Source organism: Bombus fervidus, chromosome 8 (assembly GCF_041682495.2).
Source record: "Bombus fervidus isolate BK054 chromosome 8, iyBomFerv1, whole genome shotgun sequence".
NCBI classification, from domain to species: Eukaryota; Metazoa; Arthropoda; class Insecta; order Hymenoptera; family Apidae; genus Bombus; species Bombus fervidus.
The window spans coordinates 3116379-3144069 of record NC_091524.1 but is presented as its reverse complement, the minus strand read 5'-3'; the positions used below and the strand labels follow the sequence as shown (position 1 = coordinate 3144069).

The 27691-nt window shown below is 31.1% G+C and overlaps 5 protein-coding genes across 10 annotated transcripts; 4 read left to right on the top strand and 1 right to left on the bottom strand.

Annotated features, from left to right (window-relative positions):
- Positions 1–577: 577 nt before the first annotated feature.
- Positions 578–2175, top strand: LOC139990309 (EF-hand calcium-binding domain-containing protein 11). 4 transcript variants are annotated; one of them, XM_072009456.1, is made up of 5 exons: positions 578–1324; positions 1396–1491; positions 1562–1697; positions 1752–1915; positions 2034–2175. In XM_072009456.1, exons 1-4 carry the CDS (start codon positions 1289–1291, stop codon positions 1910–1912), a joined length of 429 nt encoding a protein of 142 aa, XP_071865557.1. In that variant the 5' UTR covers positions 578–1288; the 3' UTR covers positions 1913–1915; positions 2034–2175. The 4 variants fall into 4 exon arrangements, with proteins under 4 accessions (XP_071865557.1, XP_071865559.1, XP_071865558.1 ...); XM_072009458.1 differs by lacking the exon at positions 2034–2175 and having other exon boundaries at positions 1562–1701; positions 1796–1905; XM_072009457.1 differs by lacking the exon at positions 2034–2175 and having other exon boundaries at positions 1796–1902.
- On the bottom strand, positions 1651–8796 carry LOC139990305 (ATP-binding cassette sub-family C member 10). Its single transcript, XM_072009451.1, has 17 exons — positions 8649–8796; positions 8215–8364; positions 7387–8142; positions 6926–7183; positions 6576–6849; positions 6275–6498; positions 5954–6191; positions 5596–5864; positions 5283–5513; positions 5009–5220; positions 4084–4939; positions 3782–4008; positions 3210–3716; positions 2955–3146; positions 2628–2871; positions 2413–2552; positions 1651–2349 (listed from the first exon to the last, which is right to left on the bottom strand). Exons 2-17 carry the CDS (start codon positions 8353–8355, stop codon positions 2232–2234), a joined length of 4887 nt encoding a protein of 1628 aa, XP_071865552.1. The 5' UTR covers positions 8356–8364; positions 8649–8796; the 3' UTR covers positions 1651–2231.
- Positions 8797–8944: 148 nt separating this feature from the next.
- LOC139990307 (coiled-coil domain-containing protein 97-like) lies at positions 8945–10419 on the top strand. The gene is made up of 3 exons (XM_072009454.1): positions 8945–9942; positions 10024–10186; positions 10263–10419. The coding sequence occupies exons 1-3, from the start codon at positions 9068–9070 to the stop codon at positions 10326–10328; spliced, it is 1104 nt and encodes a 367-aa protein (XP_071865555.1). The 5' UTR covers positions 8945–9067; the 3' UTR covers positions 10329–10419.
- Positions 10420–10761: 342 nt separating this feature from the next.
- Positions 10762–15058, top strand: LOC139990306 (vacuolar protein sorting-associated protein 35-like). Of its 2 annotated transcripts, none has more exons than XM_072009452.1 (12): positions 10762–10877; positions 11454–11673; positions 11755–11878; positions 11987–12182; positions 12249–12443; positions 12518–12601; positions 12675–12911; positions 13135–13283; positions 13352–13838; positions 13910–14329; positions 14463–14606; positions 14674–15058. In XM_072009452.1, the coding sequence occupies exons 1-12, from the start codon at positions 10875–10877 to the stop codon at positions 14851–14853; spliced, it is 2439 nt and encodes an 812-aa protein (XP_071865553.1). In that variant the 5' UTR covers positions 10762–10874; the 3' UTR covers positions 14854–15058. The 2 variants fall into 2 exon arrangements, with proteins under 2 accessions (XP_071865553.1, XP_071865554.1); XM_072009453.1 differs by having other exon boundaries at positions 10763–10877; positions 11475–11673.
- Positions 15059–18119: 3061 nt separating this feature from the next.
- On the top strand, positions 18120–25704 carry Wts (serine/threonine-protein kinase warts). Of its 2 annotated transcripts, none has more exons than XM_072008666.1 (5): positions 18120–18601; positions 19297–19617; positions 19736–22178; positions 22296–22573; positions 22658–25704. In XM_072008666.1, the coding sequence occupies exons 2-5, from the start codon at positions 19339–19341 to the stop codon at positions 23087–23089; spliced, it is 3432 nt and encodes a 1143-aa protein (XP_071864767.1). In that variant the 5' UTR covers positions 18120–18601; positions 19297–19338; the 3' UTR covers positions 23090–25704. The 2 variants fall into 2 exon arrangements, with proteins under 2 accessions (XP_071864767.1, XP_071864766.1); XM_072008665.1 differs by having other exon boundaries at positions 19266–19617.
- Positions 25705–27691: the final 1987 nt, after the last annotated feature.

Sequence of the window (27691 nt, the reverse complement as noted above, 5' to 3'; positions counted from 1 at the left end):
TAAGGAAAACCTGTACACGTAAACCCTGAGACGCTCCAGCGGAACTTGCTCTTCCTCAATGGCAGAAAATGCGATACTGTACTGTAAACTTCTATTTTGCGATTGAAATATCCATACCGTAAACTTATTCTTTACGAACGTTTACCTACGTGCATTTTATGGTCTGTCGAAGAGTATCGGCTGATGACACGATACCATAAGGCTCCGCTTTTAAGCCGAGATTGCCTGTGCTTTGCGCCGGAAGCACACGTGTTTCAAAGGCGGCTCGTCGTCGCGTCTATAAAGAGCAAAAAAAAAAAACAGAGCTCCTGCCGCCACGCTAGATTCCCATCTGTGACGGCGCGTCGCCCTGAGAATCGCGGCGAGACGAAGAATTATGAAAATTACTTAATTCATAGCTTCCAAAGGGGCACGAACCTCGAACGGATTGCAGACAAGGAAACTGCGTTATTGAAACGTGGCACCTTTGACAAAAGAGCATCTATCGTTGGTCATAGTTCAGTTTGTCTCAAAGGAACTCTCTGAATCGATACGATCGTTGAACTTACAGATTTTATCGTACAGATTGAACGTATAGATTTTATCAGAATTTTGTCACACGTAGAAACATTTAGCCTCGTATGAAATCGTCGTTAAGAAATGAACACAATATGTGCGAGGTATATGCTTTGTTTGAACTGTCGTCGATGTCGCGGTGAGAACGTACGACAGACGATCGTGCGAAACGTACATCATTAGCGCCATATAAATAATTGTACTGGCCTGTCGTCGTATTAGCCTGTTTCATCGAGCGGATGCGCGTGAAAAATAATATCGTCCCTATTACGATATACGTATATGCGTGGAACAGAAAAAAGGAATAAACGGGTTTAAATGGCGGGTAATTAAAAACCGGGAAGTAAAATCAGTCGGGGTTACAGCTCATTAGTTTTCAACGACGAAGAACGGTAACAGAGGCCGCGAAAACGTCCGTTGAATGCCGGATATAGCAGACGCGTTATGTCATCGGGCGCACACAGCCGCAGGAAGACGCGTGTACGTGTCCCGCGGCAGCGTTAATTGGCCCCGCGATGAATATTACAAAATACCACAGCCTGAAAGGAGAGGCACCGCTTTAATTACAATATAATACGTGTCGGCCGAGCTCCTCGCGTGAAAGACCGATACCTTCTCCCTCTTATTACGCTATTACGCGACTACAGGCAACACCTCGCTTTCATCAAATTGCTTAATATGGAAATCGTTCAAGAAAGTTTCATTCTAGCCGGATCCATTCGGGGAGACCGAGATGAAGCCAAACGGCATCAAGGATCGCGCGAGCATTGTAAAATGGAGATTCGATCGCGGTAATAGTTGTAATATCCGAAATTTTGGTGATTTGAAATTTGATTTCAGGCCTTTAACTATGCTGACGTTGATGGAAGGGGATCTTTGAGCAAACGAGAGTATAAAATAGCAATGACTGTTGTCTTCGGATGTCGCCCGAACAAAGTAAAGTCCTTTTTTAAGAAGAAAATAATTTTTTGCTTAAAAAAAGTTTAATTATTGTCTTGATCTGTAGACGGAAGTGAAGCAGATTTTTCAGTCTACTGAGAGAATTTTGTACGGGGAGTTTGAATCATGGGTGTTCAAGAAGAGTAAAAAGGATGATTCATACGTTAATGCAGAATTATTATTCGCTTTACTGGATAAGGATCGTAGGTATTGTTAACAATAGATTTTTCAATGACATCAAGGAGCCTCTCTTGTAGATAAAGGATATTTAATATTGGATGATTTCTATTCTGCAAGCAAGTCTGTCAACTTGAAAGTATTACCGACAATATGGCAAACGATGTTCAAAGAATTAGATCGTTACAGAAAAGGATATATCGATTTTTATGAATTTTTACGTATATTACCAACAACATAAGAGGTAGTCTGACTTAGTACAAATGTCTTAAGTATAAAACAATAAAAAATCAAATATTTTGTCTTGTATCGTAATCTCCTAATACGTTTACTAAATTAGCACATTATTTATATTCTTATAGATTATATTCGTACGAAAATAATTATGATTTATAGGACAAAATACAGATTTCTTACCGATGATGTACAAGATGCATTATGCTATATGCAGTAAAAATAACTAATACTATGACACATTATAAAATTACGTACTTGTAAAAAGTTTGTTGCGTAAGAAAAAATAAATATATTTAGATGAAACATATGTAGTCTTAGAACGTTCACTCTTTGTCAGAAAATTCTTGGCTTACCAAATGATAGAAATGGGAATTAACATTTTGAATCAATAAATTCGGTTCTTCAAATTCTAAAACTTCGCCATCTCCCATTACAAGAACTCTAAAATAAAAAAAGATGCGTATCAAACATACACGTTTACAGTAAACTGTAAAACTAACATACCTATCACAGTACATGATCGTCCTTATCCTATGCGCTATAGTGAGTACTGTAGCGGCCTGGAAGGAAGACTTTATTGTTGCTTGAATAAACTTGTCTGTTTCTTGATCAACGTTTGCCGTAGCTTCATCGATACAGACGATCTATAAGAATAGATTAATAATTAAAAATTATATAAAATAATATGTTGTGTTTCCAATTTAAAAACTTGATAATACCTTAGCGTTATGTAAAATTGCTCTGACTAAACACAACAATTGCCTTTGTCCTGCACTAAAATTGCTACCACTTTCATTTAAAGTAGCACCAAGACCCCCTAAACGATGTACCAACGAATGAATTTTGCATTTCTCGAGAGCTTTATATATTTGTAAGTCTGGATATTGATTTAGCGGATCAAGATTTTCTCGTATCGTACCCGAAAATAAAAATGGATTTTGAGGTATGATAGCTAATCGAGATCTGAAATGATTTAAACTCTTACTTGTCTATACTGATAAATTAATCATTTCTTAAATTGGGTAATTAGTTTAACGAAATCTTACCTTATTGCATTTAGTTGTAAAGTTCGTATGTTCACGTTATCGATCAATATACTCCCGGAAGTTACTTCCGTTAATCTAAATAATGAAGCAAACAGGGAACTTTTACCAGCACCTGTACGACCAACAATTCCAATTTTTTCTGCTGGCCTCGTAACGAATGATATGCCATTCAATGATGGCACTAAATGCTCTCTGTATGGTTTAAACATCGATTATAATACTGGATAATAGCATTTAATTAGTTGTGTTAATTACCTATATTTTAAAACGACGTTCCTAAATTCAATTACACCTTGACTCGGCCAAGCATATGGTGGATTTTCTCCTTTTGCAGTTTCTACTGGAACATTCTCTAAATACTGTTTTACACGTTCAACCGCGATCATTTCTCTCTCCGTTTCAACAAATGCGTTTACTACGCCAGATAGCAACCCAGTTACGGACAAGGTGTAAGTTATAATAAGACCTATTAAACCAGGGTCCGCAATGTCATATTGATGTTGTAAAACTGCTATATTGCTCACTCCTGCTAAAAGTGCTACTCCAATGAGTTGTAATCTTAATGCAAGCCACTGGCTCACTGCAAACGACGCAAACTGCGTTTTTTGACTGATTTCTAACAAGAGTTCGTTTGCTTGTTTGAAGCGAGATACCATGCGAAAAGCTCTAATGGTAGATAGTCCATGTAGAGTTTCATTAAAATGTGCATATAATGGTGAAAGTGCGGCACTAGATAAACGCTTCAATTCTCTCGATGTTAATCTGAAAATATTAATAAAATAACATGTGATTCGAGACACATTCGTGTTATGTTTCAAGCAACACACCTATAATGATTTTGAATCCAATGATAAACCGGTACCAATGGCGCCAGTACCAAAAGTATCCACGGTATTCCATAGGCTATGACAATAACTGTTGCAATCAATCCAAATAGCTGAGCGAATAATATATTAGCAATGAAAGGTAGACTATCATCGACTGTATATGTGTCGGATGAAAACCTATTTAGAATTCTTCCAAATGGTTGAATATCAAAAAATACAGCTTTAGCCTAAAGAAATATCCTATGTTATTCAGGCTATATATTTTAGCATGATATTAGGTATTTTTTATGAAGTTTACATACCCGTACTACAACCTTTAAAAGTTGTTTGTGTATAGAAATTGCTGCTTGAATTCCACCATATGCAAACATAAATGCTCTCATTAATGTGAATAATGTATTAAATACAGCTAACAGCGCATATACCGTTAAATAATAATTAGTGCTTATATTATAATTATCAAAGACATAATCTAATCGTAAAGTTGGTGAGCTATCTGTGATATTAGTTACACTTGTGTTACTGTGAGTGACCCAATAAGAAAGCCATAAATCCGTGACGTTTTTGGAACTTTGCATTAGGAACATAGAGAGCATTATTGAAATTGCTAAATAATATCCTATTGCTTTTATGTAACAATTATATACACCAAGTTGAACTTTGCCCTTTTCTTTATATTCTTCATCAAGCAAGGGATCCTTTTTGTTTTTATCAGTTTGATATAGTTCTCTTGGTAAATCATTTATGGATATATTGTCTAAGTCTGACTCTATAGACTCTGAAGATAATAAGTAATCTTCTATATCAGGTAACATATCACTTGGTTTACCCTGATTAATGATCCTGCCTTTTGACATTTCTATAACTAAATCTGCATACATTAAATATCGGGTTTGATGAGTACAAAACAATCTTGTTTTGTTATTCAGTAAACCCATAATAACACGTTTAAATATGTAACTAGCGACTTTTGGATCTAAAGTCGCCAAAACATCATCTAATAAATAAATATCTTTATCTGCATATACAGCACGTGCCAAAGAAATTCTTGTTTTTTGACCTCCACTTAACGTGTTTCCTGCTTCGCCAATAGGTGTTAGATCTTTCTTAGGCAAGGAATTTAAATCAGCACTGAGAGCACATGCTTTCAAAATATTCCTGTTATAAATAATTTACTTAAGTTACGAATACTGCAATATTTTTTCTTATATACAATTCAATACTTACTTATATTTATTGTAATCATATGATTTCCCAAAAAGAATGTTGTCTCGAATTGTACCACGTTGTAACCACGGATTTTGTTTTACATACGCAAAACCGTTTTCGATGTCATTTACTGCTATCGTACCACGGACTTTAATAATTTCACCTAAAATACCATCTAAAAGTAGTGATTTTCCACTACCTACTTCTCCTATAATACCAATTAAGTGTCCCTAGAACAAAGTATACAATTCATAAAATTTAATTCAATTAAAATGGATTGCAATGTTATTACCTTTGGAACAGTAATATTAATGTCATGTAGACTAAAAATAGCATCATCTTCAAAAGTAACAATCTTTCTAGACTCTGAACTACCAGATGGACTTGAAACATCTTTAGGAGTAGTAAGACCATTTTGTTCTATATTTTGATCTGTGTTTATGCTAAACATTGTATCCTGAAGCACTAGATCTATTCCAGGCGGTGGTTTTGAATAATATGATGACATATCAGCATCTGGCAACTATATTAAGTTGAATTTAATTAATATTTTTTAATCAATTTTAAATCTATAAAAACGCAACTAAACTGCGACCTTAACTCACATTTAACATTTTCTGAATTCTCTTAAGTGATACCCAAGCTTCTGTAAGACCATTCAAAACCCATGGAAATGCATTTAGTGGAGCTATTAACATGTTCAATAATGCCATACTAGTAAATACTGTCTTTGCATCAAGTTCATGTCCAAGGAGTACATACGTAGCAAATGTTAATATAGATATCAATACAGGTGTTGTAGCCCAAAAGTAGACACATAAAGCATCTAGATATTTTCTACCCCGTAAATATTTAATCTCATTTTCACGCAATTCTATATAAAAAAACGAAAGTATAAAATATCACGTACGAAGATGAGAGAATGATAAAAAAACAAATTCGTATTTCTGAAGATGCACTAACTTGATATATTCCGCAAAAAATGGTCTTCCCACACATTTAATTTAATCGTAGTTATTCCGCGTAATGTTTCCCCTACAAGTCTCACCCTTTGATCTTTACATTCCATTAATTTCGTGCTATATTTTCCAATTTGAGTTGCTATCGCTTTATTTATAGGTATAAGTATTATTGCAAAAGCAATTCCAGCTAAGAATGAAACTCCTATTAGCTTGTATAGAAGATATAATGTTACAATTAACTGAAAAACATATAAATATAGAAGTATATTAAGTGCTCATAAATCGATTTTTAATAGAGCTATACAATAAAACAAGAAATTACTTGTAATGGTATACTCCAAAATGCATGAAAACTTGCACAACTGTTGACAAGTCTATCACTATCTGTACTCATAAAATTAGCAATTTCACCAAAATTAAATTGCTGCTTCAATTGAATATTTGAAGAGTGCAAAATCTTTCTATACAACAAAGTTACAACTGTACAACGAATTTTTAAACCAACTACTGACATCCAGAAGGTGAAATGAGTATTACAAAATGCTCCTAAAATAAGAAAATTGTTAGGGCCACCAGCAAACATATTCCTTATTCAAGAATTAATTAGTTTTATGAATACCTACCTATTAAAGCACTTATAAATATTAATGATGCATATAGGTATCCATATAAGAGAGGTTCATTTTTGTCTTCAATAAAACCAATTAATTTGTTCAGTATTAATGGTCCCATAAATGAAGTAGAGTCAGTGACAAATTTTAATATTCCAACAGAATAAAACTCCCAACCAAAGCATTTATGCAATAGGTTAAACAAGGTCATTTTGTTTGTAACTGTTTGAACATGTGTTTCTAATATTGACTCAAAATTTTCTACTTGACTAGTTATATCATTTGGCTACAATGTATTTATAAGTTTAAAAGTAACTATTTTGGTCATTAACATAGTTGAAAAAGTATAATATTACATTTACCATATTTTGTAGATGCTTGTCGATCTTTTGATTAATTGTATTAGTGCTGATATATTCTGGTAAATCAAATAAATCATCTGAATGATTTAATAAACCATGGACACCCTTTTCCATTAATGGATTTACCCAATGAAATATAAGTTTGGAAGATGCGGTTGCATCCTCCATAGCAGTCCCAAGATAAATTGGGTCCTGCCCTTCGGGAAATCTTACATAAGAAGAATTAGGACTACTCAATAGTGCAGTTTGTTCTCCTATCTATAAACATATTTCTCATTGATTTGTGATATCTATATTTACTTAATAATCCATGATTTTAGATATCATAGTCAATTTGGTAACAGCACATACATTTAGTAGCAGATGTCTGAAATCTCTTACACTGATAAGCAAACAAAAAACACTAATCACTGATAATATGAACCACTATATTTGGAAATAAACAACTTATAATAACTTACTTCATTAAATTGAGATGATCTCATATCTTGTAAATTACTATGACCGGGTATCAATGTTATAGCATAAAGTATTAATAGAGTGACAACGCTGATACTAAATCCCAATGACAAATTTGGTAAAACATCATTTTGAGGATTGTACTTGATATGACTTCTTAACAGCAATGTAGAAATAACAATCAATAAAAATATTAATGCCCGAAGTGAAACTGGACCACGTGGATTAAAATTCCTTCCTCTTCTTAAGCTTGTTATGAAACAAAGATGAACAACCCATGCTAATCCTTCAGTACCTGCCACAAGGTAGTCAATAGGTTTAGCTGATGTGACTTTATCTTTGACTGCAGTTAATATTAGACCATATTCTTGTGTGTTAGAAATAACAGAAGATTCGGTGATATTCTGAATGCTGTTCTTTGGGGAAAAAATTGATTTTGCAAAATCAATAGTACGATTCCATTCATCTTGTATATGATGTAATATACTTAAATCCTCCAAAGATACATTTGGCTTTTTAGTTGATGTCATAATATATTCTTGTATCGGATTATTACTGGGTAATACATGCTTTAGTGGAGCAAGAACAGTATTACTAAGAATAATATATGCTCTAAGTATAGGAAGAATTATAAGGCACACTGTAATTATAAGTCTCAACTTTATAACATAATTAGAGCCAAAATGACGAATAGGATATATGTTTCTTTTTCCACAATGATAAGCAGAAATTATAGCAATACAGATTAAAACTGGAATCTAAAAAGTATTTTAAAAGATATTATAATATGTATGATTTATGCACATGAAGCATCAGTGTCAATGAATTACCTGGAGACAAAGTTGTTGAAAGCAAATATCAAGATCATGGGTATCTGGATTTAAAGGCTTAATGCCTCCATTATACCCACATAATTCTGTCCAATTCCATTTCCATGTTCCTTCATCATCATCAGTTAACCACCTATCCATATTTAAAATCTACAAATAAGTTCAAACTAAAAAATGCACCTTTGTAAAACAAAGTATATTACAAAAGAATCAATGTCTACTTATGTAGACACAACATCTATTTTGTAATAAGTTGTAAGAGAAGTATGAAATTCCTATTGCACATAATTAACAACTAAACACTTATTATTTCGTAAAATTTCTTATCTGTTATTCAAAATACCATAATTGTTTGCAAAAATTGTTTGAAATAATAATTAAGAGACAACCTACAATAATATAACAGATTTGCCATATTATAATGTACTACTTACTGATGAAATATGTATTTCAGTTTATAAACTAATATATGTATACACACGCATGTATGTATTTATATATATATATACATATACATATATATATGTATCTTAATATTTATTATATATATCGTGGTGTATCATATTTCGAATTATACAGTCTCATATCAAAGCAAACTTGTAGGTTAGGTTTTTGATGACAGCCAGTGTCGATGATGTATATGATATGGTTTGTATAAAAAACACACATTAAATTAAAAATAAAAACAAAAGCATTATTTTAAAAGATTTACGTCGTCAGTAAATGTAGAATTACAATATATGCTTCATTTTTAATAATAATAGTAATATAAAGTAATACAAATCAATAAATTAATCGTACTGATTGAATTATGTTAAAATTGTGGTTATCAAATAAAACAGTGTGATTAAACATGAATAAGCAAGAAGATACACAAAATAATGTATCGGATATGACTGTAAATTACAAAAACAACGAAAGTGAATCGCAACAAACTTCTTTAAATGAAGTGGATAAAAGTTTAAAAGAAGAACTGTTGCATCATATAGCAAAAAGTAACGCAATTTTCAAGAATCAACAAAAAGATGATCCAGATTTAACTTTTAAAGAAAAGTTAATAATTGCACGTAATATTCTTAAAAAAAGTTACTGTTTATTCTTGTCCAAATTTGGTCATTATATGAAAAAAGAACATTTAAAGTTTTTTGAAAACTGTAAAGATAAAGATTATGAAGTCGCTTATCATTGTAATAGATTACAAAGATATTTTAACAACTCAAAAAGACAAACAGATGTTAGAAATAGAAGATACCAGGCCTTAAAAACATTAATAGAAGAAGGAGAATACTTTAGTGAAACTGAAATGATGAAAAGAAATCCATTGTTATACGAGCATTTAATTGGACAATATATGACTGAGAAACAAAAGAAACTTAGGGATAATATAGATACTAAAAATATTACTTTCTTGAATTTATTAATGGAAAATATTGAACGGGATAATTTAAAGATGAAACAAAAATTACAAGAGGAAGAAGAACAAAATGTACTAGAGGAAAATGATACAGATGAAGAACAAGAGGATATATATGATTCAAATGATAATAAAGAAAAAACTACATGTTGGGGTAAAACATTCAGCTTAGAAAATGAAATAGAACATAAAAATGAAGCAGTAAGAAAGCCACATTGCATTTCAAAGTCTGAACAGCAAGTACTAAAACAAGAATTTGTGACAAATATGTACCAAAGCTTTTTGGATGGAAAAGATTTAGATTTTGATTACAGGTATTTATAAGTATTTAATTTCATAATGGAATTTTAGTTTATTGTTTGTACATTATAAATATATTTTTTATATCTTTTTAGTACTGTTGATGATAATGAAGCTTATGACAACATAGATATAAGAACACAAGATGAAGAAGATAAATATTTTGATTCAGAATCACCTGAAACTATAGGTCCAACTGAAGATACAAATGAAACTGAGACTGAGGATGAACTGGATATTTATATGAAATCATTGAAGGTTAATTGATATTTCACAGCTTATGATCAGTTCATATTAAAGGTTCTGATTCATAAAAAGATTGTTTATTTAATAGGAGCAGGTTGCTACAGATAGGCTCTCCTTGGATAATCTTGTATATGATGAATACTCTCCCATGTAATCTTGTACATGTATAATAATTTAGATACATTTAGATACAGTATTTATAAATAAAAAAGTATAAAATCTATAAAAATATAAATATTTATTTATTCCTTCAATCAGTGATATCGCAAGCACATTATCTATTAAATAAAATAAGTAAGATCTTGATAAATATTCAATTTAGTAGAGGAAAATTATAAAATCAATATTTATGATTAAATATCATGAATTATTAAGAGAAACTTTTTTAATTTTTGTAGTTCAATAAATAGAAATAATTTTATCTGTTATAACAATAAATATTATATATATATAGACACAATATATATATATATATACAATATACAATATATGCAAATATTAGTCTTTGTATATCAGTATATCTAATCCGAAGTACATATTTGTAATTACTGCAAAGTACATATCTGTAAGAATATATTCCTATGTCCATGATAATTACATATACTAGTATATACATACAGCTCGTATGGAGCGTGTCACTTTCAGCGGTGGGTGTTTCAAGTGTGGGAAATAAGTGTTGAGTTATTTTAAGAAAAAGAAAATGGTAAGTATAAATTTAAACTTAAAAAGCATGTTAAATCCTTGCTTATGGAAACAGTCCATTATATGCCAATCGAATTCGAACGAAGATATAAGAAATTATCCTTAACAAAATTATTTTAGTGTCATGAAGGTTAACTGTTGTCAAAATTTCGTTGTTTATATTGAACATTTCAGTGAATGTTTAAGGTCCGTCTGACATTTTTTAATCTTTTATTAAATGCGATAGAAAAGTCATTTTAATAATACATTTTCTTTTATTTAATAATATCTTGCTAAAATTATAACCTCTAACTTTAATCAAACATTGTATCAAAAATAACAAAACTTGAAACCTGTATCAAGAATATTTTAATTATAGTACATTTTTATTATAAATGCATTGTAAAATCAGAGGATTTTTTGCTTTTTGCATAATTTATGTAATTCTTTCTTTTTATAAATATTAATGGGTTAGTTTTATAGATATAATATAGTAGATTAGTTCCTCCTTGCTTCTTTTCTATCATAGAAGAATAAAATGGTGCATGCTTGCATTGAGTGGCTTACCTAGCATGGTACTACCTGGTGTTCCTGGTAGGTATCTTTATTTTTCTCGCAGCCAATGACACCTGCTATAACGGGAGTAGAAGAGCAAGAAAAACTACTTGAAGATGCGATTGGTGTGGTTAAAGTACAAGCTTTCCAAATGAAACACTGTTTGGACAAATCCAAATTGATGGATGCATTAAAACATGCAGCTACAATGTTAGGAGAACTTCGAACATCTCTTTTAAGTCCAAAAAGTTATTATGAATTATGTATCCTTATTAATTTTAAATAACTAATTATTTTTAATAATAAGATAATAACAATATATTTTTCTTTACATTTAATGTTAGATATGGCTATTACTGATGAACTAAGACATTTAGAACTTTATTTGTTAGATGAATTTCAGAAAGGGAGAAAAGTTACAGATTTATATGAATTAGTGCAATATGTTGGAAATATTGTGCCTAGACTGTAAGTTTATTACAGAATTATCATGACAGTATGCATTATGCATATTATGTTGTGCATAGTTAATATATTATTAGTCATGATATCCTGATAATATATATATTCTTATAGGTATCTACTTATCACTGTTGGATTAGTATATATCAAAACAACACCTGGATTAAAAAGAGACTTATTAAGAGATTTGGTAGAAATGTGTAGAGGAGTTCAACATCCTTTAAGGGGTCTCTTTTTAAGGAATTACCTACTACAGTGCACTCGTAACATTTTACCAGATGTTGCTGAAGAAGATGATGAAGATGGAAGTGTATGTATAAAAGCAAATTATACAAATTATGCAATTATGCAAAAGCAAATAATTATTCTTTCCTAGGTTCGTGACAGTATAGATTTTGTCTTGATGAATTTTGCTGAAATGAATAAATTATGGGTACGCATGCAACATCAAGGTCATACTAGAGATAGAGAAAGAAGGGAAAGAGAAAGAGAAGAACTTAGAATATTAGTGGGAACTAATCTTGTTCGACTTAGCCAGTTGGAATCAGTTACTTTAGAGAAATACAAAAAGGTTGATCTTAAATACATTTAATTTGTTGAAGTATTAAAAAGTGTTTGTTATTGGCTAATAACAATGGTTTTTAGCGTGTTTTACCAGGCATTCTAGAACAAGTAGTCAGTTGCAGAGATGCAATTGCTCAAGAATATCTTATGGAGTGCATAATACAAGTAATTAAAATAACTAAAAATGTTTGAAGTAACAGTGTAATATAATTAATAATATATCCATATTTTTATTTAGGTTTTTCCTGATGAATTTCATCTACAAACTTTAAATGCATTTTTAAAATCTTGCGCTGAGTTGCAGAATGGTGTAAATGTAAAAAATATAATTATTTCGTTAATAGACCGTCTTGCAGCATTTAGTCAAAGATCAGACGGTGTGGGAGGACCAGGAAGTCCTAATCAAGTACCAGGAATTCCACAGGATGTAAAACTTTTTGATGTTTTCAGTGATCAGATAGCTATAATTATACAGGTAAATATAATTTGTGAAATAGAAGGATGTATAGCATTAACTAAATTTTACTGCATTTATAATTTCTGTGATGATCAAGTACTACATATATTTGATATTAATGTGATTACTTACCAATGTATGTTATCCTTACTCACTTAGTTTAAGTCTGAGAATTATTTTTAGAATTATAATTACTGAATTAATAATCTTTTTTGTTGTTAAAATTATTTATCATTTGCAGACTAGACAAGATATGCCCCCAGAGGATATAGTTTCTCTTCAAGTAGCCCTCATTAATTTAGCACATAAGTGTTATCCTGATAGAGTAAACTATGTGGATAAAGTTTTGTTAACAACTGTTCAAATATTCCAAAAACAGAATGTAGATAAGTATGTATAATACAATAGAATTAAGTTTTTACAAACGTAATTATGTAACGAATTTAATAAATTTTCAGGCTTGAGTATAATAGTGCTGTATCAAGAGAATTAGTGAGACTAATGAAAATTCCAATAGATAATTATAAAAACATCTTAACTGTTTTGAAGCTTGAGCATTTTGCTCCATTACTAGATTACTTTGACTATGAAGGCAGAAAGTTATTAGCTATTTATATAATAACAAACATTTTAGAAAATGAGACTTTAATACCAACTCAAGAACAAGTAGATGCAGTTCTTTCTATGGTATCTCCATTGGTACAAGACCAACCAGATCAACCCAACATAGAAGAAGATCCTGAAGACTTTGCAGAAGAACAGGGTCTACTTGGTAGATTAATACATCATTTTAAGTCTGAGACAGCTGATCAACAATATATGATATTAAGTGCAGCCAGAAAACATTTTAGTGCTGGTGGAAATAAGAGAATAAAATATACTCTACCACCAATTGTATTTCAAGCTTACCAACTTGCTTTCACATATAAGGGATTAAAGGATCAAGTTAATAAATTACTAACTTACTTGCTGTAACATTTAGATTAGATGATTAACTTAATTTTCTGTTCTTGTAGGATGAAATGTGGCAGAAAAAATGTCAAAAAATCTTTCAATTCTGTCATGCAACTATTACAGCTTTAATGAAGGCAGAACTGGCTGAACTGCCATTGAGATTATTTCTTCAGGGTGCAATAGCAATAGGAGAAATTCGTTTCGATAATTTTGAGATGGTTGCTTATGAATTTATGAGTCAAGCATTTTCAATATATGAAGATGAAATAAGTGATTCTAAGGCACAGTTAGCAGCTATTACATTGATCATTGCTACATTTGAGCAAATGAGTTGTTTTTGTGAAGAAAATGCAGAACCAATACGCAATCAGTGTGTTTTATATGCTAGCAAATTATTAAGAAAACCAGATCAATGTAGAGGAATTGCTATTTGCTCTCACATATTCTGGTCTGGAAAATCATTAGCAACTGGTGGAAAAGAAGTGAGTATTATATATATATATGTATTTTTTTTTTTTTTTTTTAGTAATATGTAAGTATAATTATACATGTGTAGTATTTAATAGTATTATTACAAAATATAATCAAATAAATATAATTGCGCAATTATTTTAGATGCAAAATAAATCTAGGGTATTAGAATGTTTAAGAAAAGGTATCAAAATTGCAAATCAGTGCATGGATACTTCAGTTCAAGTACAATTGTATGTAGAACTATTAAATCATTACATTTATTTCTACGAGAAAGACAATACTACGGTAAGAATTACTGATGTTCTTGAGAGTTTTTATTAATGTATATATTTTAATAACTATTTATTTTCAGTTCACTGTTGATATTGTAAATCAAGTGATCGCAAAGATTAAAGAAGAACTCCCCAACCTAGAAGTTAGTGAAGAAACAGAACAAATTCAAAAACATTTAGCTAATACATTAGAACATTTAAGGAATAGAATGGAATCTCCGGAAACGGATAGTCTATCATATCAAGGACTTGTTCTTTAATGTAACTATTGTATGCGATAATTTTGTACATAAAGCATCTACCAATTATTTTACGAAATGAATATAGATTCTAAAGATAAACGCTTACTAGGTATAAATCACCACAATTTAAACCACATCAATTTGCTTACAAAAATTGTTAATAATGTATCGCAATTCATTTGTTGACTCATGAAATATAATCTGTATACTTGTTTTAACAAAATGTTGTCAAATTAAACTATTTTTATTACCTCACTAGCATAATGAACAATACTTCTTACAAATGTTAAATCAAAGTCTGATTCTTATCAAAGGATAGATTAGTGACATACACACACATATTTCTGTTTTATAAATACAATAGAACAATATTTTTTTACATCTATTGATTTAATCGTCCTAATGGAATAGTTCTAGTAGAATAGACGTGACCTACGATACTTCTTCGTGGTCCACGTTTTGGAGGTCACTTGACCCCGTTACCATTTTCGCGTCACATGCGATGTTACCGATACAGTATAATACCAGTTAGAATTAAAACTAGAACCATGTATGAAATTCTAAATAAAATATATGCAGAACACAATATCCCATAATCGACAACGAAGTATAGAATTTTATACTTTTACAATATTTGAGAAAGCATGACATATTATCAAAATAATAAAATACTGTACACACATTACGTATATTACACATGTACATTACATATAGTTAGACGATTCGTTTAATTAGTTTCAAATAAAATTGTAGTCTCATACGCATGAAACATAAAAATGTAAATTTTCTAATCTTTTCTATTTTCATTTTTATATTCTCAAATAAGTTATTAATTATATGTATATTATCAAATATAGATAGTCTGACTCAGAAATTCGCAATACAATTTATCGATAACCCAAACAGATAGATTACGACCAGTGGAAAGAGTAAAAGATCAACAAAGGAGCAAAAAGATCACCAAAAGCTTGCTTCTGCGGATAAATATATATCAATCAAGTACATCGATCTTTCCAAACTAAGGCTTAAAATTAACAATGTGACCCAATTTAAAATTAAGACTTAAAAGTAAGACTTAAGACTAAGGTTTAAAACTAGAATAAATAATAACTCCCTCGTTATCCCTTGTTATACAATAATGAGGTTTAAAATTAACTTAATCTAGATCTTACAACTGAAACCTACTTAAAAGTAAAGCTAAACTAAAGATAGATACCTGTAGATACTAAAGATAGATATTAGATACTAATCTGAGGTACATTAGATCGCAACCCTATTGGCAACCTTTCGTATCAAAGATTTTAAATTCGAGGGAAATTTTTAAAAACTAAAACTATAAACATTTTGTTAAATCGATTGTTCTATTTCATATATAATTTAATATTTAATATTAGATAAAGCAGTTTTGAACTTTTTACTTTAAGTCAAACAATGTATCTTCGTACAAAAAGTACGCACAATATACTTATATATATATATATATATACATATATCTAAATTAATTAAATCTAAATATACATCCCACGATGTCCTCATGATATTTTACGGCGTCCTATGACGGGTGCTTACAATTTACTAAGATATATCTATCAAATGATTAATTAAAATTAAAAGCACGCATCCCACGTTGACTATCTGAGCTGAGAATTAATCTCTGTATAAATTTAACGGAGTTTAAGCTAAACGAAGTCTAAGCATAAAGCTAAACTATAAAATGTTGTACATATATACATTATTGTCTATGGTTTGTATACATATGTAATTAATTGTTATTTGTTTCATTTATATAATTATAAATGTATAACGTTTTCTATTATAACAATATTGATTCCCTTATAATTATATGAGAATATGTAATAAAACCGATGTCATAACTTTTTACATTTAATTAATTGTTACGATTAATGCATATCACATCTATTAATAATATTAGTAGAGTAACAATATTAGTAATATATTACGAAAATGAAATATAATATAAATTAGAATAATGTCACTTTTATTTCATAACACAAAGTAACATTGCTAAAGGTGGCCCATTTGTATGTTACGTTAAAATTGTAAATATTTTATTATAATGCAACTATAATTTTATTTAATTCAATAAAAAATAGTCAAAATGCGGCCAATAGCTAAGTGAAAAAAAACGTTACACATACGCGCGCACACATACAACGTAGAAACTGTAAATAATTCAATGTTAATATTATTGATTAAATTTTATTGTAAATTATGATTGTTGTTGTTAAATGCAATTCGATGTTTCATATTTTTGTTGTTTAACAGGTATCAGAAAATTAACGTAACACTAAAAAATTTAAGTTTTATGTGATGTTTGTTCTATGAATATCAACATAACGATGAACAATAATATAACAGTAACAATCATAAAGATCATAAGAAGAGGAATAAGCAATAAATACGAAGTCCAAAAAAGATAAAAAATATTTCATGCAACTCTAATCTGAATTTATATAACATATATGTTATATTTGTGTGGTGAGTTGTAATAATAATAAGTTACAATGTAAATGTCTTATATATTTTTACTTTAAAATGTTTGATGATAATATCTATGAAAATATGAATAATTAAAAAAATTATGCCATAATGAAATTTAAATACGACAGTAATTTATATTAATTTTATTCTCCCCTTGCCGTTCAGATTCAATTTTATTTCATGCTTTTCAATTTCAATACATACTGATTTTAACATTTACATACAAACATAAGTGTATGCGCGCGCGCACCATTGTGCATTATGATAACAAAGAAATGATCAGATTAATCAAAATAATTTTGTCAATTCGATATTTTCTATTCATCTGTTCAAATAATTAAGGTATATAGAGACTGGACTTAACAAAAATGATATAATTACATTATTATTGTTATAATTATATTTAAACAAAATTAAAAATGATAATAATATGTTTGCACAGATTTTGTTATCATTTGGATATCACACATAACTAATTATTAAAACTGCGAAAGTAATAAAGGTATAGTGAATATTTAAGAAAAGAAGTGCAGATTTTTTAAGAGCAGTACTTTAACTCTCTTCCTCGCCCTCCCACCCTCTCTTTCTCTCTTTTCCCTGACCTTAAATAGATTTAAACGTTGATTAAAGATATAGAAAATAATTCTTAAATTAGAGAAAAGAAGCAATAATATAATGTATTGACGTTTTTATTTATAGGAGGAAGAGATACATAGTTGTAAAAGGCTAAATAAATTTTGCATAATCAATGTATTTAAAGTATTACTTTTCCAAAATCATCTGCCATTTTCTTGGAGAACTAATAAACGTTAACCGTATTACGTATTAATTAGAAAGAGCTATTTGTTTTTTCGCGCACGAACTTAGTGCATATCGTAAATTACGAAAAAGAGTGTCAAGTCGGTGTAGGAATGTGGCACTTCAAAATGGCTGCCAGTTACTTTAGTAATTTACGGCTGTACCTTTCTTTGTTGTTGCTGAAGTAATTACGATTGTAAATTGGAATAGCACAGAATTAGTTTTAAGGGAAAATAGTGAATTAAAAGTTCTATGTGCACGTTAACCTCGTCACATGGATTCTGTGGAAACGTGAGAATAGAATATGCTCTGAAGTCGTTCTCTCCTGATTGCTGTTTCAGTTAAACTTATTTCAAGAAATTTCGTATCCAATGCCTTCTGTCTTCTGAAGAAAGTGTGTGCTACCGTAGCCCATTTTACGTACAGAGGACTTTCTGGAGTGATCCGTCACGCATCTAATGAATAGGTTAGATTTTTGATGGATCTCAACATTATGTACTTACCAAGATATGAAAAGTCGTTTGTAACATTACACATGAAGCTGTTTGCATTCAATGACCGAAACAAAATTTTCAAATAAAATATATTACATACGAATGCTGAACAAAATGAGTAAAGTGATTCCGAAAGCATTTAAAATCTATTATAACTTGTAACATATTCTTTTAACATTTATCATATTATTATTATTAACATTATTTTATCGTGTATATAATTGAAAATATTTCAATAGAAGTGTACTTAATAATGGACATTGTATTTTTCAAATCACAATTTGTTGTTTGTATTTTGTGTAATGCATAGTAATAGCACTCTAATGACAACACAAAAGCTCTATATTAAAATATATTTGCATTTAACCAGTTTTACAAGCATTATGTGGTATAAAGGAATTTATATCATATGTATTACAAGTGACCTATCAACTATGGAATTAATTAGATAACATTGCAAGTATGAAATAGCTGTTAACAATTTATATGTCCAAAATTTCAAGTATTTTTGGATGGAATTGATATTTTTGGAATAATATGTAATCATTCAGAATGATATCGTACAATAAATACGATAGCAAAATGTTATAGCAATGTTTCAACATTGTAAGAAAATAACTTGGTATTATGTTTTAGATGTATGTATATATATATATATATGTCACAGCCGGATTAAAGCTAGGTCTGAGAAGGCCTAGCATGGGCCACTATGAATCCACCCACGGTTAGCAAATCGAGCACTCGTGGCTCTGGATATCATCAAAAAGCTTTGGCTGAAATTCGCAATTCTTTGCTACCTTTTGCGAATATTGGAGGAGCAGGCGAAGTAGGTTCCAGCGCTGCTAGTACTATATCTACTTTATCAACTACCAGTGGCATTAGTTCTGCTTCAGGACTTAGTGGTCTCTCTGCAGCTTCAGGTTCTACCATTGATAAATCTGATCAACGACAATTATTAGCTCAGCTTTTAGCAATGGGATATTCAGAGGTATGTGTATCGTTATAAACATTACAAAAATATTGTTTATAGCAACAAATTTATTCAAAACTAGCTGGTGGTTGACATTGTGTAGCAAAATTTTATATTATACCATATATGTGTACAGGAAATTGCATTGCGCGCGTTGAAGTTAGCTGGTTGGCGTCTAGATGCAGCTATAGAATTCTTAAAACAGGCACAGGGAGAATCTTTGAACGGTCTCGGTAAACTTAACAGCAAATTAATAAGGAAACCTAGTTTGGAAAGAGAATTGAGTTTACAACGTGGTAGTCCCGCATTGGATAGTGGAGCAGGAAGTTCACGATCCGATAGTCCACGTTTGACAGAACTTAGCCCACATCCGCAATTGAGTCGACAATATTCGCCGAGCAATTTTGTAGAACGAGAACCACCTCCTCCTCCACCTCCTAGATGCAGTTCTACACCACCGCCGCCGCCACCGCCTCACGCTCCATATAATCAGCCAAACGTACCTACTAATATGCAGCAAATGCTTAAGAGAATGTCTCCTGCTCCGGTTGTTCCAACGCGGCCACCTCCTACTACACCTGGTAATACTGGACCAATCTCAACATCGGTCAATCTACCACAAAGAGGTACAAGTCCAGTAGCAAGTTCAAATAATAATTCTAATTGTCGTCAGCCCATGATCGTTCAGAATGGTCCGCAAGTTCAGCAACAACTTTCTCAACAAATGCAAGCTCTCAGTATTTATCAAACAAGCAATAACAGTACTAATACTCAAGTCGAACCACCACCACCGTATCCCATAGTGTCTTCTTCGTCGGCTGGCCCAGTACAACCACCATCTTATAGTGCCTCTATACAAAACAGGCAAAGTCCGACGCAGTCTCAGCAAGATTATCGCAAAAGCCCTTCCTCTGGTATCTATTCCGGTCCAACGTCGGCCGGTTCTCCAAGTCCGATCACCGTTTCCGCTATATCTCCGAGTACACAAGCATCGATGGCTAGACCGACTCCATTGCAAGCTTGGGGTGCGCGACAGGCAAAAACACAACCACCGATCATTATGCAATCTGTTAAGAGTACACAAGTACAAAAACCTGTATTACAAACCGCAATCGCACCGACTTCTCCACAACCGATTTCCACTACCAGTAACACACCTCCACCTCCACCATCGTACGCATCATCCATTCAACAAAAGCAACAACAGCAACCACAACCGCAACAGCAGCAACAGCAACAACAACAACCGCAGCAGCAACAGCAGCAACAATCGTCACAACAACCACCACCTGCGTATCCACCACTGAACAGTGGCACAATTGGTGCAACATCGACAAATAATATAAACTTAGGTGTTTCGGTAGGAGTGCCTACTACAGAACCGCCAAGTTACGCGACAACGATGCAAGCATTAGCAGCACAACGAGGCATGCATCACCCAGTACCTCCACCTCCCTATGGAACAGCTACCACCGATGATCCTAGCTGCATATCGACGATAGATAATAACACGACCCTAAGGTCTTCTCCAGTCGCATTACATCCTCCGTTACAAAGAAAATATTCACCGGCAGATGGATGTCAACATCCTACAGAAGCGCCGCCTTTACCTCCAGTAACATCCACATCCATTTCTTTGAGACCTAATAACAACGTTGGTAACAATGGTAACGCCAGTAACAACAGTAATAGCAGTAGTGGTGGCAACAGCAATAACAACAACAACAATAATAATAATAATCATTCACCAGACAGCAATGGAGCGAAAGCTGCTGGTTCATCGCCTTCGTCTTACAAAATCAAGCATCAATCTCCGATACCGGAGCGCAAACATATGAGTAAAGAAAAAGAAGAAGAACGCAGAGATTGTAAAGTCCGTAATTATTCTCCGCAGGCGTTTAAATTCTTTATGGAACAACACGTTGAAAATGTATTAAAATCTCACAAGCAACGATTATACCGTCGGCTTCAACTAGAAACAGAAATGGCTAAAATAGGTCTTAGCGCGGAAGCTCAATGTCAAATGAGGAAAATGTTGTCACAGAAGGAATCGAACTATATTAGATTGAAACGGGCAAAAATGGATAAATCGATGTTTACGAAAATCAAACCAATCGGAGTTGGCGCTTTTGGTGAAGTAACGCTTGTTAGGAAACTCGATACCAATCAATTTTATGCTATGAAGACTCTAAGGAAAGCGGATGTGTTAAATCGTAATCAAGTTGCTCATGTTAAAGCTGAAAGAGATATATTAGCAGAGGCTGATAACGAATGGGTTGTGAAGCTCTATTATTCCTTTCAAGATAAGGACAATTTATATTTTGTAATGGACTATATACCTGGTGGCGACTTGATGTCGTTGCTGATTAAATTTGGCATTTTTAAGGAACCTCTAGCAAGATTTTATATAGCTGAGCTAACGTGCGCGGTAGAAAGTGTTCATAAAATGGGTTTTATTCATAGAGACATTAAACCGGACAATATTTTAATTGATCGAGATGGACATATCAAATTAACAGATTTTGGCTTATGTACAGGATTTCGTTGGACTCATAACTCTAAATATTATCAACAAAATGGTATGCTCCCTATTAATTGATTTATTTTTACATTCTAATATATGCATGTGTCTTTGTGTCTTTATGTATACATATATAGTTACAATTATATCAATGTTGTTATTCATATTGAAATAGGACATGGCAAACAAGATTCGATGGATCCTGCCGACGATTGGAATAACGAATGTCGTTGCATCCAGTTAAAACCATTGGAACGTAGAAGACACAGAGAACATCAAAGATGTTTAGCCCATTCTTTGGTTGGAACACCGAATTATATCGCACCAGAGGTACTACAAAGGACAGGGTACACTCAATTGTGCGATTGGTGGAGTGTCGGTGTAATTTTATATGAAATGTTAGTTGGTTCTCCTCCTTTTCTTGCTAATACTCCAGCCGAGACACAATACAAGGTAATTGTGATACTTATTTGCTTACTTTTTTGTCATCAGATATAGCATGTTGAATGCAGCTTTGAGATATATCATATATTGCAGGTGATCAATTGGGAAACGACTCTGCATATCCCGAAGCAAGCGAATCTATCCGCTGAAGGTATGGATTTGATACTAAAATTATGCGTTGGTGCAGATCGGCGGTTAGGTAAGAACGCAGATGAAGTAAAGAATCATCCATTTTTTGCGAGCATTGACTTTGAGAAAGGACTGCGTCGGCAAGTAGCTCCTCACATACCTCGAATACAATATCCTACCGATACAAGTAATTTTGATCCAGTGGATCCCGATAAATTACGAAATTCGGAATCGTCCGATTCTAACAAGTCCGACGAATTACTAGATAATGGCAAACCATTTCATGGTTTCTTTGAATTCACCTTTAGACGCTTCTTTGACGATGGTGGTGGTCCTGCGTATCCTAGTCGAATAAGTTTGGACGATAATGACAATCAAGGTCCAGTTTACGTATGACAGTAGCTTTAGAACTTTTTGTATCCGCCAAGTCGACAATAACGCAATCTTTCATATATCTCTTCTTCTTTTTTTTCTTTTGGGAAAACTTTGAGTTTGTAAATATTATCCGAAAAAGTTTCTTCTGAATCGACAAGTAGTTAGAATAATGTGAATCATAAAATTCTTTGTTAAATCGTCAATGCGCACGCGCACGCGCGTCTGTGTATGACAGAGGGTAAGTGAGTGAGAAAGTGTGTGTACATGTGTGTTTGGGTTAAAGTGGACAAGTGAGCATGCATACACGCGTGCGCGCACATACATATAAGTACAGTGTGTATATGCGCACACCATGCTATGTTTTACATGGGAAGGAGAAAAAGAACAATGGTCATACATAAAACGGAAACCCTCGCGTTTGTTCCTTAGTTTCAATAACATATCATACTCGTTTGTTTTCTAACTTGTTTTTTTCTTTTTCTCTCTTTTATTCTTCTTTTTCTTACCCTTGTGTTACAATCGCAGAGTCGTTGGATGAATCGCTATTTTTGAAAAGGCAGACTTTTCTTAATTTATAACTGTTGGAATTACACAGTATTGTAGAGAATGGAATTATATGTAATTGTAAAATTCAAATTTGTGGGCATTCGTCATGTTTTTACACGATAACATTTCTATAGACTTTTATTATTACAATGTGACGCGATCATTCTTAAAATTTCCTATAAAGTGTGGTAAAAAAATAGGAAAAAAGAAAAAAAATATGTACGAATTTTTAAGGAGAATATGAAATTAATTTTTGATAAGGCATATCAATTTCTAAACGTGATAATTACAAATTATGTAATGATTACAAATCGAAAGAAAAAAAGAAAACGATCGACGATTGGTCAATATATACTCGTATATAGTATGTTTATAGAAAGAAAAATATTGTGCTTGCCATTGTCATTGGTATTGGCTCTTGTGCCTATCGGAATCGTGTGTTGTATGTTTCAGCAAGTACTGTGATATTGCAGATAATTAGAATAATGCGGCTTTTAAATCTATTGGCCTTATTTAACTTTTTTTTTTACATTGAACGATTAATAACGTGACAAATATATTAATATTAATTGTTACTGTATAGATTTTTGAATGGATGTAATGTGTTCATTGCATATTTTATGCGGCTGTTAATGATCAAACCTATCTTCCCATTTCTTCTTTCTCTCCTCTCTCTCTTTCTCTCTCTTTTCTGTTCTCTCATTTCCTCACTTGCTTCTTCTATTCATTGAATATCCTTTAAGTTTAAGAAATTTTCATTGATTTATTATCATGCCGTATACATTTTACATGCCGGATATCTTTTATACTTTTCCGAAATAATTAGAGGTGTATGCAACTTACATTGAATTTGCTAATCTATTTTATATTCGATGATAAGCAGTGAATAATTAAAAAACTTTGATTGCATCGAAAGTACATCGTTAGTAATGTGATTTAAACAAAAATACGACAGTAAATAGTATTGTTACGCTGACTAAGATTACGAATGCATCGTAATAATTTCTATACCATAATTAATTTTCTAAAAAGCGAAAAGCCTTAATTTTCAACGGTAATAGTTGTATTAAAGAAATTTTCTGATTCTGATATCTTCAAAATGGATCATTTTCTTCCTTTGTATCTGATGTCACAAACAAATGGGACTTTTAGATGTAAGCAAATACCATTGTTTATTTTGATAACTTTCCAATACTCTAGAATGATAGAAGTTCACTAAATGAAGCACGCTATTGCAGTAACAATTTATTCAGTATCGTCACCATGTTTTCTGTTTATTACTAATGTGTAATACAGATATCTCCGTATATATCTATAAATGTTAACGAACCAGTTGATTTTTTCCAAAGTAACATGCAACGATAGTTATTACACTCGATTGATTCGTTAAGAAAGAAAAATTTAATATTATCATATTAGGACACTACTCATTCATAAAAACGAAGAGAATGAACACTGCATTACTGTATGAATGTATGTATCATGTACAAAGTAAAAATATCTTTCTTTTCTCTTTCTTTTCTTCTTCTTCTTTTTTTTATGCATGTGTTAATATATTAATAATGTATTGATAGAAAACAGAAAAATGTTTCCTTTCCTCCTCAATAGTTAATTGAAGTTATAATAGATTGATAAAAATTGATAGATAAAATTGATAAAAATATGTTAAAATGATATGATATAATGGCAACAATACTGATTGGTATCTGAAAATTAACTTCTAATTTTACAAAATTTTGTTTTGTTTTTTATCTGTTCCATATTAAGATTAATTTGGAAACTAGCTGAAATAATTACTACTAATTTGTATGCTTATTGTGTGCTGTATGTACCAAAGGAAAAGTAAGTTTTTATATAAGATGAGAAGAAGATTGATAAAAAAAATATGATAAAGTATCTATTTTTTATGCCTACTTTATGATCATTTTTAAATGATCCCATGTTAACAACAGCAGGTGATAAATGTTTATATACGTGTTTCCGAACAATGACACATTGTAATACGTATGTATAACGGAAGAAACATATTTGATACGAAAGAATACAAAAACAAAAATAAAAACAGACAATCAGAAATTAAAGGAGATTAATTTCGTCTTTTATTTCTTTGGTAAATCTATATTATTTTATATTATATTTAAATACGAAAAGTAAATTGAGTGTGTATTGTCAAAAAAGTAATTTCAAACATCTTTTCGTATGTACATATTAAAGATTCTTACAGCCATTTCAATAATCTATTAATATTATCGATTGATAATAAATGAAAAAAAGGAAAATGAAGAGGAAAATCCTAGAAATCTTATGTATGATGCATTTAAATCAACAGTTTGCTATTTGCAAACATTAAAATATGAAATCAATTCATACATATTTATTTAAATTGGTACAAAACAATGAAGCTTACGGGATATGCATACATACAAATATAAAGTCGCTGATTGGTAAAAAGAATCGAGTATTGTATTACATCACATTTCACAAATAACGAATAATGAATACCAAAGGGATTTACTCTTATTGTCATAAAAGTAACCCTAGTTCCCAGTCAACAATTGCTAATTTTACTTTTTGTATACATACTTTTACATCTATATCTTTAGTTTATACGAAGTAGATACATGCGAAACAGTGACATTTGTATGTAGTTTCATACAGTTCAACAATTACGATCTTACAATTAATACGAACATTTGAGAACAAAGCATTAACGTATCTTTTATTATAAACTAGAAACGATCAATTAAGAAATGATATACGAAATAGATATATGGAAAAACATCGTGTTCGTCGTGGGTATTCGTTGCTCGATTGTTAAAATACATTTTGATCTATTTTTCTGAACACTATTCACTATTCATTATACATTGCATCATAGAATAGTTGAAATGAAATGATAACCTACTTTTATTATTCATACACAACAATCGATATTTATTAAAATTATTCCTTTAACACGATGCATATCGCACCGATTTAATATGGATTGTTTTTTTTTTTTTAAAACGTTTACCTGATTTGATGATTCGATGATACCAGTAATTATTCACAGAAAAGAAGTAAAGTAAAGTAAAGATGGTCTGTGTATTATAAGTAAATATTGCAATTTAATATGAAAACTGTTATTATACATGTAATTGTTTATATAGAAACATTATATATCTAACACAAATGGTAGTTCTTAAAAATTATTATTGTAGTAGCAATATTTTTTCAAAGCACCAATAGAGACATGTATATGAAAGGTAAAAGTAAGTGTTTGTATTTTATGAACATGTAACAGTCAACATGTTAAACTTAAACATATAATGAGCGACAAGTACCTCTTATTATGTATCAAAAAATATTCTTATATTATGAAATATATATGTATATAATACTTTACTTCTGTATGTTATCCAGCTATAAAATAATACCCATTGGTTTCATATTAAATTATATGCTAAAGCAAGTTTGACTCACCTAACGAATTGTAGTATCATTGAAAGTTCAAGGTTTCGCATTACAGATTTGTTTCATAAATTATATCTATTGCAATTACAATACGATATATAGATCTGTTAATTTGCATATTATAGGCAAGCGTTTCTGAATTATAGTTGTACATTTTGTATCATCCTTTTTTGCTTTGTAATTATATCATGAAAAGAGGAGAAACAAATTAGTTTTGTAAGGTAGTATAATATATTATAAACTTTGTATATATTTTTTGAATAATTATTCTAAATTAAAAATACATTTAATGCTTAATTGTTTGAAATTATTTCTCACATCCTAATTGTGGATCGATTCCTGTTAATTGGCGTGTAAAATTAAAATATTTTCAGTATCATGGAATTACGAAGTCGAATTACGAAATGTTATTGAGTAAGAAGTATTTAAATGAAGGAAATCACATATGTATATCTTCAACAACTAAATAAGTCAATGCATTAGTTATAAAATTGTTTATGTTATATTTTATGCATCATATTATTGACTATTTAGTGGTTAAAGTAAAAATAAAAAAATGTTTATGAACAAGGAAAGATATTTTCTTTAACATTGAGATTACGTATATACACGGTCAAATTTTAT

Bases quoted from the DNA above. Each gene is read 5' to 3' on its own strand.
- Wts (XM_072008666.1), top strand. From the start codon at position 19,339: ATGAATCCACCCACGGTTAGCAAATCGAGCACTCGTGGCTCTGGATAT. The intron at 22,179-22,295 runs GTATGCTCCCTA...ATATTGAAATAG, and splicing joins TAAATATTATCAACAAAATG to GACATGGCAAACAAGATTCG. The intron at 22,574-22,657 runs GTAATTGTGATA...CATATATTGCAG, and splicing joins CAGCCGAGACACAATACAAG to GTGATCAATTGGGAAACGAC.
- LOC139990306 (XM_072009452.1), top strand. The intron at 11,879-11,986 runs GTAAGTTTATTA...ATATTCTTATAG, and splicing joins GGAAATATTGTGCCTAGACT to GTATCTACTTATCACTGTTG. The intron at 12,183-12,248 runs GTATGTATAAAA...ATTCTTTCCTAG, and splicing joins AAGATGATGAAGATGGAAGT to GTTCGTGACAGTATAGATTT.
- LOC139990309 (XM_072009456.1), top strand. From the start codon at position 1,289: ATGAAGCCAAACGGCATCAAGGATCGCGCGAGCATT. The intron at 1,325-1,395 runs GTAAAATGGAGA...ATTTGATTTCAG, and splicing joins TCAAGGATCGCGCGAGCATT to GCCTTTAACTATGCTGACGT. The intron at 1,698-1,751 runs GTAGGTATTGTT...CCTCTCTTGTAG, and splicing joins CGCTTTACTGGATAAGGATC to ATAAAGGATATTTAATATTG.
- LOC139990307 (XM_072009454.1), top strand. From the start codon at position 9,068: ATGAATAAGCAAGAAGATACACAAAATAATGTATCGGATATGACTGTA. The intron at 9,943-10,023 runs GTATTTATAAGT...ATATCTTTTTAG, and splicing joins GATTTAGATTTTGATTACAG to TACTGTTGATGATAATGAAG. The intron at 10,187-10,262 runs GTTAATTGATAT...TTTATTTAATAG, and splicing joins TTTATATGAAATCATTGAAG to GAGCAGGTTGCTACAGATAG.
- LOC139990305 (XM_072009451.1), bottom strand. From the start codon at position 8,355: ATGGATAGGTGGTTAACTGATGATGATGAAGGAACATGGAAATGGAAT. The intron at 6,850-6,925 runs GTAAATGTAATA...AATACATTGTAG, and splicing joins ACAAGCATCTACAAAATATG to CCAAATGATATAACTAGTCA. The intron at 2,553-2,627 runs GTATTATCAAGT...CTATTCTTATAG, and splicing joins CAATTTTACATAACGCTAAG to ATCGTCTGTATCGATGAAGC.